This window comes from Mastacembelus armatus, chromosome 20 (genome assembly GCF_900324485.2).
Source record: "Mastacembelus armatus chromosome 20, fMasArm1.2, whole genome shotgun sequence".
NCBI classification, from domain to species: domain Eukaryota; kingdom Metazoa; phylum Chordata; class Actinopteri; order Synbranchiformes; family Mastacembelidae; genus Mastacembelus; species Mastacembelus armatus.
Window position 1 is genome coordinate 6,657,989 of NC_046652.1, and position 15,120 is coordinate 6,673,108.

A 15,120-nucleotide genomic window follows, 5' to 3' on the forward strand; every position below is an offset into this window, starting at 1 on the left:
CTGTAATCACATTAAGATGAAAAATATATGTTTTGAAAAGGCATACTTGTTAATTAAGCATTCCAGTTGAATTTTTATCAAGGCAAGCAACAGATACTTTGAAGAATATAAAATTTAAAACATATTTTGCTTATCACACGTTTAAAATATATTTAATATAATAATAGAAACAGGAAAACAGTGAATGTGAAGGTCTGTCCAAAACTTTGACTGGTACTGTATATACAGTCTGAACCTTGCCTTTGTGTGTATACCCCTTTTCATGTTTGTGTGGCTCTCTCTCTGTATTTGTGTGTGCACATGCATATTTGTGCACTTACCGTGAATTCAAGCATGGCTGCATGAGCGGTGCAACTGTGATTGCTTTTTAGTTGGTGCATGTTCGTGTTAGTTCAAATAAAGAGGAGCAGTTGAAGGGAAGCTTTAGAAGCCAGATGTCAGAGGTCGTTCCACATTAGTGCTGCCGATCAATCGCAGGCCTTGCATAACTCTCCTGCTTCTTTGTCTCTGAAGGAAGTGGATTGAAGGCTGTTTTCTGAGTTGGGACCTGGGATGATTAGTTAGGCCTGTTTAGAATGCAGGCACTCGCAGATGCCTACAAACATGCACTCAAAACAGACGGGCTGGATGGGAGAGTAGATGGTTTGTTTTTAAGATGTTTGTTACTTTAGTTTTCACACAAAATATCACAAATGTGATGATGCCAAAGTGTTCTTTGATTTCAGCATATTAGGCAGCTTTCTTGCCTGCAGGTCAGACTCATCGGCAAACTCAAGTAATCAGGCATTTTGACTTATACCCTTTGACTTTTATCAGCAAGACACCAAGGAAGAAAGACTTCCACTTTATGTTTTCTGGCCTGCCAAATCTTCTATTCCAATCAGAGTTTACCTGGTGGCTGGAATAAATCAAGGTTGTTTATCTAGTCCAGTATTGCATACAGTGTGTAGTGGGCATCACAGGCACACAGCAGCATTATTTGCAGGCATAGCAAATAAAATCAAAATCTCTTGAGGAAGAGAAGTAAGAAGAGAAAAACTTAAACACATCAGAAAACAAGGCCATTGGACCATAGCCATGTAAGTAGCTCTGTGAGGCTGTATTTAGAGTAGTGCTTCAGGCTAAAGGCTAATGTCGGCATGCTAACAAACTGGAAGTGTCAAGGCTAGCGTGTTGATGTTCAGTAGATTGAAAGTTTACTTTATTCTCCATCTTTAGCATATTTTGAGAAGTCACCATAAAGAACAGTTAAGGCTAATAGAAATACAATATATCTGGAAGATGTTTGGACAAAGTCAAAAATATTGGACAAAATTTAAAAATATCTCTTGATAATTGCACTGGAAGGATAGTTAAGGGATGACATAAGTTACGTCCTGTGGGGGACGTGAACATCTGTACCAGATTTCATGGCATTAAATTGGTTAAAAGGCTGTTGCCACTCAAAAATGAAAAAGAATGAACAGAATGTGGAAAAAGCAGAAAAATACAACAGTGGGAGCATTAACCAGAAGGATCCTAATAGATCAAATAGTTGTTTTACTGATGCTGCGTGTAATCATACATTTTATCCCAACCAAAGTAAAGTTTTTGTTATTTAGTTTTGCCAAGTTTAAAAGAGCTAATGATCATTGGCCATGGTCAAAGATACAAAGATGTTAAAGGTAGTGTCCAGACAATACAGCAATTTCAAAATATTTAGAAATTTGATACCGTATATCTCTTTGAAATGAGAGGCTGAAAAAGTGAATCAGTTTCTTCCAGCACTGCTGAAGGGCCTCACCCTCTGCTGGAGGGCTGACAGCACAAGAAGTATGCCGTACGTTTGCTGATCAGACAGCATGATTACCCCATACATCACAGACTCCCAGCCTGAGGTCTTTATGCTGCCTAACTGGACAACTGCAGATGCATACACACAAAGATCTGTATCTTTTGTGTTGGTGCCCATTGTCTTGTTCTTCTTCACATCCATATTGAATTCCCCAAATTGTGGAGGCAGCAGTGTTTTGGTCTTGGTCATATATTTTCAAACTTTCTGAAATAGGATTCTTGTTAACAATTATATTTATACCCTAATAATGTAACCCACCCCCCACCCACCTTTTTTCCTCCTTTCTCTTTCATTCTTTCTCCTCGTAGCATTGAAGTCTGGAGAATTTATTAGAGATTAACTTGTCAAGGAAGGCTTTTTCCACGGCTTACTTTATTACATTCATTATTCATACATTAAACAGATACATTCCACAATTTATCACTGTGGGCCCTCCTCATCAGCAGGTATGTGTGCACGTGGATGGCAGCATATTGTAAATTGTGTCACATTATTTTTCGTAGACATACATTTGAACATATCAACATGTGTTTGTGTACACTGTGATGGGTCTGTGTATTTATGGGCAGATGTCCATGTGTCTGGCTGGCTCACACACTCGCACACATTTTTCCACATATGATCATAACTCATTTGTAGAGACATGCGCCTCACTCTGGAAGTGTTCAGTCACACGTCATGCATGTCCGCGTGTGCATGTGCGTAAACCAAAGTTTGGCATGCATGGCCAACAAATTGTACTAGTAGTAAGCTGAAACCTGAATTGTGGGAGAAAAGTTTATATGCACAAAATCAAATACACGCTCTTATACAGAGACAGATATTCAGGCACATTTTTTTCCCCTAATAAAACGAAGAAGAATAAGATGCACCTCAGCAAGCAGAAATGTACAGAGGCAAACAAACTGTGCATAAGTTCAATGTATACTGATATCACTGTGTTTCAAGTTGTTTGCTTTTAAAGTAATGTTAATTTATCTGAAAATTATACATTCACCTATAAAAATCCATATATTATTTATTATGGCTTTAAGAAATTATACTTATCATCACTCAAAAAACTTAAAATTGCCCTTTTTTATTATGCCATACTTACAGTGAAGTGTACTGCTAGAGACTCACATATCTGCCGCTTACTGTTCATTACTCTTTATATTTACTAAAATACACAATGGAATGTGCCAAGAAATGCATGACCCTTTATATGGAAGCTCCCTGTCTAGATTGCCCCGTCAAGTGGCCCCAAAGAGGGTCTTATCAGGCCACAGCGTCATAAATCTTCAAGGCCCCATGAGAAGGTGCTCCAACCCTTCCCTATCCTAAACCTGTTTGCGTATTATATACTATATTGCTTTCTGCCCTCTCTTCACTAACCTACAAATATTATTACATGCATTACTCCAAAATACACAATCCCCACAGAGCCTCAATGTGAATGTAAGAGTGCAGGCAAGTCAGCACATGGGTACCCTCTCAGTAATGGTGTTTTGTTGAGTTGGGCCCACGACACCAAGACAGCTCAACAATGTGTTCCAGCATCCCAGAACCACCCCCATCTTTGCCTGCATGTACACACCCAAACCAGCCCATTAGGCTGAGGGCAAAGTCATCTCCAGTCTAACCTTAGCATACTTAACCCCCTCTGTTAAACTTGGGATCTCCAAAATCCCTTTACCATACAGGCACACACTGCTTAGAAGGAGAGGAGCTCCCAGCCACTTTCTCATGTAGGCACTGAATGTTTTCTCTAGCTTCTCTACCTTTGAAATGGGTACACCATAAACTGTTAGGGGCCATAACAACTGTAGTAATTCACTGTAGGTATAAGTTATTTATTTCTCTGTCACTTACTGATCTTAATTTGTGCCATATATTTAGATGCCTGCAGCTTTCCTGGGCATAAGTAGGCCAAGCAAACACATGAACACACACACATATATACACGTGCAAACACACACGTGTTCATGGAGTAAGAGCAATTGAGAAGTAGGGCAGACAACAGGCAGTAATACTGAAAGCGCTTGAATCTCTGAAGCAGACTGTCCCAGAGGATCGTCATGTCATAACAGCCCTGATTGCACAGTATTTAGGAATTCCTGCAGAGTTAACCTCTCAAACGATCTGGGGTCGCCAGTGATGTCATTACTACCCCCTTGGATACCCCCTCTCAATCACACATACACACCCTCACATTCATTCCCCTCCATTGCCATCTCTGTATGGTGTGGGGTAATTGTCCACAAATGTTCTGTGGTAGCAATTAGACATGCAAGATTTACTCTCAAGCCAACCACTTTCAAAAATACAGGGCTGTATCCTGCTGTACACTTAAGCTCACTTGTCAGTTTGTGTTTTGATTGATTTTTTTTTTTTTTTTTAAACTCAGAAATTCAGTTTGTATACTATTGCTTTCTGTTCCAGGTGCAGTACAGTGATGCACAGAGTGGCAAGGATTTTGTGACCTACCTGACCCTTTCCCCCGTGCAAATGACTTTCCACGGCACCGGGAGCACCCTCCAAGCCAGCCATGACCAGGTGTGTGTGTGTGTGTGTGTGTGCAAGTGTGCAAGTTTGCGTGCGTGCGTGTGTGTGTGTGTGTGTGTTTGTGTATGTAATGGGCATCAAACTTGTTGCATGTACTGTGGCTTGTAGAAACACTACACCATAATCAAATCTGACTGTGTACTTGCAGCTGAATGGTCCTAGCATCAGCTGATGCTAATCAGCAGCACCAATCTCAAAATCACATGATATAGCAACAGTCTTTTGTTGTAATAATATGACAGCACTTCAGTTTCAGGTTTTTACCTCCAAGATGTTCAAAATATTTCACAGCTCACAGCAAGTTGGCTTTAAAAAATTGTAACAACCTTGAGGTTCTTACAACCAATCATGTCAGTGCCTGAAAATGTTTCAGTACATTTTCGTACATTTTAAGAAGTGAAGGCCTACATTGTCTTAACACTTGCCATGTTAAACAAATTCATCACTTTAATAGAGCACAACCAAAGCTAGATTTGTTACAATATTCCATTTTTTTCTTTCACATATTTGGAAATTAACACATAACCTTGTCTTTTTATCACGAATGATAATAACAATTTCAAAGTAAATTATGAACAATAAACATGAATTAATTTTCTAAATTATAAATATACATTAAAGTTCTGCAATTTGATTATGCCAACACACTGTGAAGACTGATGTTGATTTCTGCTTATCCTTGCTCAGTTATATGTAACATACAGTGCAATATATGTTGGGCATAATGTGAGGAGGCAGGGGTTCCATATCATTCCTCTCTCTGGTAATTAACAAGAAAGCCTTGGCTCTGTGGATTTATTATTACTTACCAGGTCATCAGAACCACCTGTGATAATAATCATGCATTGCGTTTCTCTCTGCCTCTGTTCTGCCCACACACAGCCGTCAGTTGACCGTGATTTTCAATCCATCAAAATAATCCTCATTCTGAAATCTAATAGAGTATCATCACAATTTGTGGCATACCCCTCATTCTCTCTCCCTCCCTCCTTAGTTTTCTCACTCACTCTGTCTCACGTACTCTCCATATTCAGAAGAAGGCTCTTTGTCTTGTGTTGCCCAAGCAGAAAACCAGTTGCTTACATTCTATCATCTAAACATAGGACTCCCCTTTGTTCAGCAGTCTTCAAAGTTTTAATAAAGGGCTGGCCTGGCCCTGAATGGGACAGCTGACAGGGGGTTAGTGCCGCCACCGCTAACTGAGAGCCAAGCCAATATAGGCCAAGCAGGTCTGCGTCCTCGGGACCTGTTGTTGCCAGGGGCAGTGGGGCATGACCAACTGTTAGAGAAAGCCTTTCTTTTCCTCTTCTCAGTACAGTGAGAAATACAACCACAAAGGGAGCACCTAACAATAAGGGGTAACCCTCAGCAGCCTCCAAAAGCCAACATTTGTTGAACAAAAATAGTCCTGAAAGCATCACACATTTGATCATCTTTCCAACAATAGTGAAGTAGGCTGCTTTAGGGATTGACAACATATGTACTGTTACCATTCAATATAATGTATCCATTATATGTATAATATAATGCATATGTGTATCAATTCATCGTGTTACTGTAGGCCTTTATGTTTGCGTGATTTGGACTCTGTCCCTGTTGTGAAATTTTAAATATCTCTCTTGTTTCAACTACCCCTCGTGGACTGCAAGGTGTGTGCGTGCGTGCGTGCGTGCGTGCGTGCGTGCACAGGTTTACTCAGTACAGGTGTGTGGAATTACCACTAATTGGTTTGTGTGCATTGTGTGTTCAGACGTCCTGACGAAGGCAAGTGTGTCATTATATTTTTTAATATGTTATACTATATTCATTAAAGGCCTGTTATTATTAACCATCCACTTGAGTATCTGAACTGGAATTTTTGGGCTGCATCCTACCCCTGGTGTTACACAATAGCATGTTGTGACTCCAGTCCGTTTTAGTTTATACATCTTTGGACATTTCCTGCTGTGGTGTCAGTGCTTCCACTGAGGTTTATATCTAGTAGACAAGCAATTGATAACGATCAACAGTCAAAGGAAATCCTCTCCACACCTCTCGTTGCCCGTGATGTATAAAGGAAAGACATAGGATATGGACTGCTGTTGTAGATGAATAGCTGATGAAATTACAGTTGGCAAAACAGCACTTGTGAAAAGCAAGATCTGGATTCATTTGTCTGGGAAAGAGACTTACTAGAACCAGTAATTCATCAGAGCGTTGTGCAGGGGGTGTATGGAATTGAAGGAACTGAAATTGAAGATATCTTTGTGAATCTGCTGCAGGTTTTTATTGTGTGAAATGGCAGGGAAATGATACCTTCCAGACATATCACTGTTAGAAACTTTCTTGATATTGGGTTTGTGTTTCACTTTTGTATTTCTTTGTTTGCAAACACAATAGACACAAGTGTCATGTTTATTCATTAGTGACTGAGTATTCTCATAAAGTCCTTGTGGTTTTATCTTGATCCTTTATAAACTGAAGTATTACACTGATTAACCTGTATATTCAAAAATTAAGATGCATTTCAGAGTTTAGTATGTATTGGAAATACAAAATTACGCAAACCTAATTAACTGGAATAATTTAGTCTATTGTTATTAGCTTAATGTTTGGTTACTTTGTAGCTTATATCATTACCAGGCATCATTTGATCTGAGTGTTACAGTAGCTCAATTATGGGTCATTTAAAGAAAACCAACATTAGCTTTTTCAGCTGCCTATGTAAAAGTTCCACCTAAACGTAACAACCTTTCTAAGGAACAATTTTGTGCGATTGACCCTTTTTAATGTGGTAATGTGTAAATTTCCTCTTGAAAAACATATATGTTAAAACTAGAAGAAGATTAAATTCACAAGAGCCACTCCAGCTGGCTCCTGGTACACTAGAATATGGGTCTTTTTGTGAATATTTGTTTAATTAATATCAGTGCTGGTGCTTTTGGACCCATTAGGAAGAATGCATCTTTAACATACTGGATATGATATGAATAGTGAAGGATAGCTAATTACATTAGAGGTACAAAGTTGATGTTTAATATATTCCAGTAACCACTATTGATCACAAGCAGATGTGTTTTTTTTTTTTTTTTTTTATTTTTAGTAACAGTGACCTGTTCTTCATCAACAAGTAGACACACACAGAAGCACTTCCACATCACAGACCTTAAATGCAATAATCCTCGGCTTTGTGCAAACATTCCTGGAAGGCCTGTATGTGTGAGAGATATACAGCTTAGTGCTCTTTCTGACCTTATGTGCCATCTACTCGGTGCCATCTGCCAAGCACATGTGAGCCTAGAGGCTGTGAGGCTAACTGAACAAAGCGTTGAGTGAAAGATGCTTGTCAGCATGTCCTCTGTTTTGGCTCTTAAAGGTTTTAGTTTCAGCATTAATAAACAGTTTTATGTGATTTTTTTTTAATTTTTTTTTTAGCTCCTACCTTGGAATAGGTACTTTTCCATACAATAGGAATAATATGTTTACATCGATTTGTCAATCACTAACTTAAGCCAGTGGACCGACACAGAAGGCTGGTCTGCCTATACAACAGAGATCTTGATGGATTAAAGCAAAGTATGAGAATTTTCTCTGGTGTTTTTGTTGAATGTCATGCAAAACTGACGCTGCTATACCAACTGGCTTATATTACTTCAGCGTTCTGACTGCCAGTGTGAACGTGAAGACCCTCAAGGGCCGAAGTTCTCGTGTTTGTTCCTCAGTACAGTAGACCCCAGAACCGTTTGTTCCGAAAGTGCCTGTATTCATCCGCAGTTTATTTAAGGTGACCGGTGACGGTGTCTTACAATGATGATGACCACTAACATCCAACATTGTTGTGTTCTTGTTTTGCCCAGTTAAAGTCACACTCTGTTGATATGCTATGTGGTACAGGGCCAAATTACAGGCTGTAGCACTGTGATATATTTAGACATTTTTCCTGCTTTTTAGACAGACTTATTTCTGTGTTTGTTCTGCAGAGCTGAAATAACTCTCTGGCAGTCCCTGTTTGGCGGCAGTGGGACACCAGGGGGCCAAGGACTACTGAACTCTGTGAGGTGTCGCTGGTCCAACATGAGCAGCCCACAATTGAAGATGACAGGGTGACTGTTGTCTACCATTAGACTCTGTATGTGTGTGTGTGTGTTTATCATGTTTTTGCTACTTTGTAGGGACTGAAACCTGTTTCCACGGTGACATGACAAAATCCAACCACCATGTAAATCACTGAATATTAAAGAGACGACTGGGGTTAGGTTGGGCACAAAATGGTTTGGTTAACGTTAGGGCAAGTCTCCAAGAAATGAATGTCAAATGTAATGTCTCCATGAAAAATGGAAACACGTTTGTGTGTGTGTGTGTGTGTGTGTGTGTGTGTGTGTGTGTGTGTGTGTGTGTGTGTGTGTGTGTGTGTGTGTGTGTGTGTGTGTGTGTGGTTGCTTTGCGTGCCATAATACTCTCAGCTATGCCATATTAGGTCCCAGAGGCCGTGTCTCCCAGGTTGTCAGCTGCTTGAGTTTCGTATACTAAGAACACATTTTAGCTGATTTAATTTTATATGACAGACGTAGCATATTAGGATTAAAATGGGTTGTAGACATGCTTTCAGGTCTGATGAGGCCTTTTCTTTCCTTTTATTTATTTATTTTTTTGTTGTACCAGGTTTCCCTGGTCTCTTATACTCCTGAAAATGTGAAGTTTTCTCCTTTGAGTTTGTCATCTAGGCGTTAAGTCAAATTTTCCATTGCCTATGAGCAGGCTTTATGTGCTGAGATATTACTACAATACCCCTTGTTAAAAAGCATTTCACAGGGCCAACATTATCTCACCAAAACACCATTTGCACCGTTTAATTCCACACCAAGTTGCTCAGTGATCCTAAAAGAAATAAATATTGGACAGCTATATTGTTCCCTGTTCCTGGTATGAACATTTTTTCTGCCACCTCAGTTGTGATTTTGAACAAAAGATGAAAGGCCATGGTGTAGGAAGTCGATAGAAAGGGCCAGTGAGGAAAACTGCATTGATTTACATGTTTCACACATTCCTGTCTTGTGACACTAGGAGAGTGTAGTGACAGCAAGAGGATAGACGGGATTGATTCATGGTGTGGGGACTGCTGGGATGGTCTTTAGAGAACAGCGTGAGAAGGAGCTGCAGAAGGGTGGAGGTTATGTAGGCACTGTTTGAAGTCTTCCTTCCCAACTGGAGTGCAGACATTATCCCAGGCTGGTTTCTGCTCAGGGGTCCTGCTGTAATATTACCCAACCAGCTGTTGGACAGCCTCCTCCCTGTTTATCTGTCTTGTATGTCTCCTCTTTATGTGCCAGTGCTGTGTAACCAAATGCAGCACCTGGATCACTATCTGTGAAGAAAATTATAAATGATAATAAATTATTATTTTTAGATAGAGGCTACTACTACTAATAATAATACTAATATGTACAAGTATGTGAGAATACCACATTAGGGTGTGTCAAGCAAGTGTCAGATGGTGTCAGTCTGTATAAACATGAATCCAGAGGTGAACGAAGACCACAGAGGTCTTGTTCCTGATGGTTAACAGTTTGATCCTCTATAAGGGTTTTCAGACCAAACAGTTCTAAGGACTCAGTTCTTGCAACTACCTCTAGCTTTTCTAAAGTACTTCAACATTTAAGTATTTGTGTGAGTTTTTTTTCTATGTCAAAAGCTGTTGTTTATTCTACTAAAATTAACTTTTAAAAATGGCAGTTCCCTGTGTTACATTGGCTTAAGTTATTATTTAAGTATACACTCTGGCATTTATATGTCTGCATGGTCTCTATGTCAACTCCATAGATATTCACTGGTTTTGTCTGGGCATGTTTATCCACCACTAACTCTTTGGTGTCCCTCTTATTAAGCTGGAGGTCTTTCCCCTGATACCAGTGAGTAAAGTCCTAGATCACAGATTTGTATTTATCCTCACTTCTGTCAGTAATGCGAACCATAATAGCTGAGCCATCTGAAAATATTCCTGCAGGTGGCAGTGTGTTGAGGTAAAGTCTGACATATAGAGAGTGAACAGGACAGTTCCTTGTGGAGCCTCCTCTGATATAAGACACAATGTCTGACACACAATTCTTTAGTCTCACATGCTGTTGGTGAGATAGTGCATAGTCGAGGAGACCAGACTGTGGACCACCTGTGCTCGCTGCATTTTGTCCCTCAGCATTTGATGGCTGTTTAGTTTTGAAAGCAATGGAGAAATCAAAGAACACAATCCTCATGGTAATCCCTGCCTTCTCAAGGTGTGAGAGGGATCTTTGAAGGAGGCAGATCACGGCATCATCCAACCCACTTCGTGGCTGGTAGGCACATTATAGTGGATCCATACTTCGTCTCACTGTAGGACATTGTTTGGTAAGGATAAGCGTCTTCAGAGTCTTCATCAGCTGTGATCTTAAGGTCACCGGGCTTTACTCATTAGGTCCTCTGGGGTGTGCAGTCTTTGGAACTGGTACCAAACGAGATGTCTTCCACAGAGCCCGTACTCTCTGTAGCCTCAGACTAGGGCTCAAATTTTAATTTAATTTTTGATTTCGACACCAAATGATCACAAAAGCAATGTAATCGAGAAACAACGATTATGTTGCCACGTTCCATTTTGCTTATTTTGTCTTGTGTTCTTAATGACACACATGTTTGCCCCTCCCAAAGCCTAAACTCAATCAACCAATGCTGACAGGGAAGCAAGTCCTGTGTGTGACATCTGGTGGTATTTAAAAATCAGCACAAGTGAAGATGAGGAAAGAAGAGCCGCAGCAGCAGCACTGGCATCTTGGTCAGCAAAATAAGGTAGAAACTAGGTGACACCATAAGTCTTTTTAACCACCTGAAGGTGTTTTTTTTAGTTCAGTAAAAGCAACATGTTTCCAAAGCCAGTGAGTCATGGTAAATAATTGTGATTTCAATATTGAACAAAAATGATCGTGATTAGGATTTTTTTTTTTTTTTCTCCATTATCGAGCAGCCATATGTCAGATTTAGGCTGAAAATGCGATTGACAGCCTCGCATGGTTGGTCTTCCTGATACTGCCTGATGTGTTGGCTCCCCTGATTTGTGTAGGTTTGAAACATCTTTTAAGGATGGGCTTTGTAGTGTCCATAGGTCTGCACTGACAGTTGGCTACGTAAGCAAAATAATGCCAAATTTCACTTTATGTTTATGAGCACTTGTAGTTGCACCTATGCCACCCTTTTACCATGAAAGGTGCCCGCAGCTTACAGAAAGAAATATAAGTATAAAAAAGAATTGACATGCTGAGCCTAGAGTGGCTGCAAGGCATTGCACACACACACAGTGCTGTCAAAGCAACGTCTATTTGGATAAAACTGTCTGTCAAGTACACACACTTATAAAATGAGGTAGAGTACTGTTTTTAATGACAGGGTATTGCAATACCTTTGTAGTATTGTTACATCATACACACAGAACCAAAGGGGAGTGGTATCACAGACCTACCCTGCTACTCCTCAACGTCACCTTTCAAAGGAACTCATACCTTGCCTTCTTCCCCAACACCACTTCACCCGGCACTCCCACTGTCAGACCTACCTGACCCTACTGCACCCCCTACCCTTACCCAACCCTGTTCACACCCTGGAAAGAGGACTAAGTGAAGCATCCATGGAGTAATCCATCACTCCCCTTGTCTTCACACATGCCTTCCTCAGGAAACACCTTTCAGACCAGGAGATTAGAGTGGGATGGGAGAGGAGAGGCGCAGTGAAAGAATGATGGAGGAGGAAGAAAAGGGGGTAGTTGACTCAGAGAAGCAGTGGGGATAGAGAAAGGGGGACTGGAGAAGAGGAACTGAGAGAAATTGATTAAGTAGTGATATGAAAGATTGATGAAGACAGGGAATGAAAAAAATTGAAGATAAAAGTGACTTGTTCTTTTTTCACACTAGACGAAGCATGGAATAGTGGGGAGAGAATAAACATGAACTTACCCATTAAGGGACATGTTGATAAGTCCAAGTGGTCATTTGGAGCATTACACACACACGGACACTTGAGTTGTGTCCATGAGTTACTTTTAAATATGAAAGATATCAACAAAGAAGTCCACACTGTGTGGAGACTATGAAAAAATAAAACTTTGAAATGACAAATGGTGGGCACTTGTCATTTTGCTACTTCCTTACTGTTATGGCTGTAGCTAATTATTATTTCCATTATTGGTTTAACTATTAACTGCTCAGTCCACTTAATAGATTTGTCATTCAGTTTGCCAAATGTTGACGGAGTATCTTATCTATCCATACAGATAACTTTGGTTTTATCTGCTCATGTTTTCAGATCTAAACCTCGAAGGTTTCTGTCTCCGCTCCTCTACAACACCAGCATTTTATTTCAGAGTTGCTATTATTGAGGATAATCTGTAGTTTGTATTTGTAGTTTGAGTAAAATCTGTTCACACTGTGTAAACACTGTGATTTGTTCAAACTGACACATTGACACATTGTAGAAAAGCAGCAGACCTTATGTCACGCTGCATAAGCAGTATGAATTAATACTGACACATATCTACTGTGCTGCTAGGATTTCAAGTGTGTATGCAACTCCTGCCACGTCAGGTAGTAAGGATCAGTGCTGTACCTCTGGCTTGAATGAACAGAGAATCACCCATTTTCTCTGCCTGCAGGACCTCTGTTGAAAATGATTTAAGTACTATTCTGCTTTTATTGAGGATGAAACAGTATTAGCCAGTTAGTGCTGGCTAACCCAATGACAATGTCTGTGTTTGCCTTATGAAAACAAAAATGAAATGTATGTGTTTTTGCTCCAGGCTTTTGGCATGTTAAAGTATTTGTTAGAATGAAACTTGACACTTTTTATTAGGTAGACGTGTGAAATGTTATTCAAATATATAATGAACATAACAATCTTACCACACCTGCCAGTTATAATCAAAGTTTATAACCTGGGGGCTTACTGAAATCTGAATTGTTGATATGTGATACATTTTGAAAGCCTAAAAATATTGAGGCAAAGTTCACAACAGATGGTACATATCTTTTTTTATTGTTGTTGGTATAGCAATTATGATAATTATCACTGTAATCAGATATTGTTTTTTATGTGCAAATAATATGTTTTGTTAAGAAAGGAAGTGAATTGAAGCAGGGAAAGGAAGAATTATTCATATCAATATTTATGTGTATACTAATTAACTGATCTCCCTTCTTGCTGGTTTCATGATCTGTTATATACCAATGTGATTGCTTTAAGGCACCCAAAGGTGTTAGATTCATTATCAACCTCATGCTAAGAGGAGCAAGGTGTGAGTTCCCACACACGCAAATTTGGCCTGGATAAAGGCATTTAAACCAATCGCACCTCTCTTCACTCGTCACCCCCGTGGGAGGCATTAGCAAGGCAGGCTGCTAATTTGCTGCCTATCACTCTTTGTAGTGTCTTTGGCTCATTAACTTAATGTCATTTGATACTGAGTGATAGTTCGCCTTGTTGAAAAGGTCCCCAAGATAAGGGCCAGGTATTTCATCTTTTTTCTCTGCAATGCCATTTCCCAGTGAACGTGTGAGACGTGTCACTGCTTGTGATATCTTTTCTGACACCCAAAAATAATAAACATTAACATTTCCTGTTTAAAAAAAAAAAAAAAAAAAAAGCTTTTTACAATTTGTTTGACTGTCTCCTGTCAATGCAGCACTGAATATTCTTCTTCTTCCTCTTCAGTTTCGTACCCAGTTTATACAGTGATGTGAATAAAATCAGTCACTGCTCCACAAACCAACGTCATAGAGAATATAAAAGCACAGTACAGTAAGTACTAGTATACTAGTAAGAACAGTAACCTTTTCAGTCTTGTCCCACTGTTACAGAGTTGAAGAATACATTTATATTGCAAATTCAAAAGGATTTACCTTGATCATCAACACACACGCCTTGTGGTTGAAAACTTGAGGATTAATCATCAGAGTGTTCCATAGCAAATCACGCACTGACAGTAATTACACATTTTTACTTCACAGACATAAAAACAGCCACACATTTACATAGACACACATACACACTTCACAATGACCTGTATTGTATGGTGGTAATTACACTCTTCTGTTCCTTTCCTGACTCAATGAAATGAGATCTCTCAGATGCTTAGATGCCATTTGTTTTTAAAAGGTGTTTTTGATTTTCCTTGTACATGATATTATTATGGTATGGTTTTCTGAAATTATAGGCTCTTACTAAGACTTTTTGACAGGTCCATAGCTATACAATACAAGGCTCTCCCTGACTGATTCAGAATTACTACAAGCAATATATTCAACTTCTGCTACAACCAGGAGGTAAAAAGATGAGTCATTCTAACATGGCAGTCATGGATTGGACCCTAAAAGTCCTATGATCACACACTTTCACTCTGACTGAAAACAAGACAGTCCTTGGTCATTTGAATGGAGAAACTGCAATAGCAGCAGGAGCTGGCACCAAGACACGGGGCTCGAAGCACGTATTTCCATAGGATTATTTTGTTGTGTAAGTAGTATTTCTTCCTACCAGTGGTGGTTACACAAACCACTGTACTGTGTTTGATGTCTAATAAGATCTAAACACATGTGCTCCAATTGGACTTCCAAAAGCATATTTCACTGTCATATCAATTCAAGAGGCAACACACCCCCTCCAGTGCAGACCCTGCGTTGTTTTAATATACAGGACGTGTCTGTGTGAATGCAGCAGCAGTTGAGTTGTTAATGTCTCATGTTAGGATC

General features: G+C 39.6%; 1 protein-coding gene across 2 annotated transcripts in view; it reads left to right on the top strand.

The window, feature by feature from the left end:
* Positions 1 to 15,120, top strand: part of stau2 (staufen double-stranded RNA binding protein 2) — an 85,052-nt gene that overhangs the window by 55,106 nt on the left and 14,826 nt on the right. Inside the window, exons 13-14 of one of the 2 annotated variants that reach the window (XR_003294728.1) lie at positions 4,256 to 4,369; positions 8,338 to 8,460. Coding sequence is in view for 1 of the 2 variants with exons in the window: in XM_026291945.1 (XP_026147730.1) it covers positions 4,256 to 4,369 (114 nt within the window). In the remaining variant the exon portion in view is untranslated. The remainder of the gene's footprint in view (positions 1 to 4,255; positions 4,370 to 8,337; positions 8,461 to 15,120) is intronic. The other variant, XM_026291945.1, reaches the window with a different exon arrangement.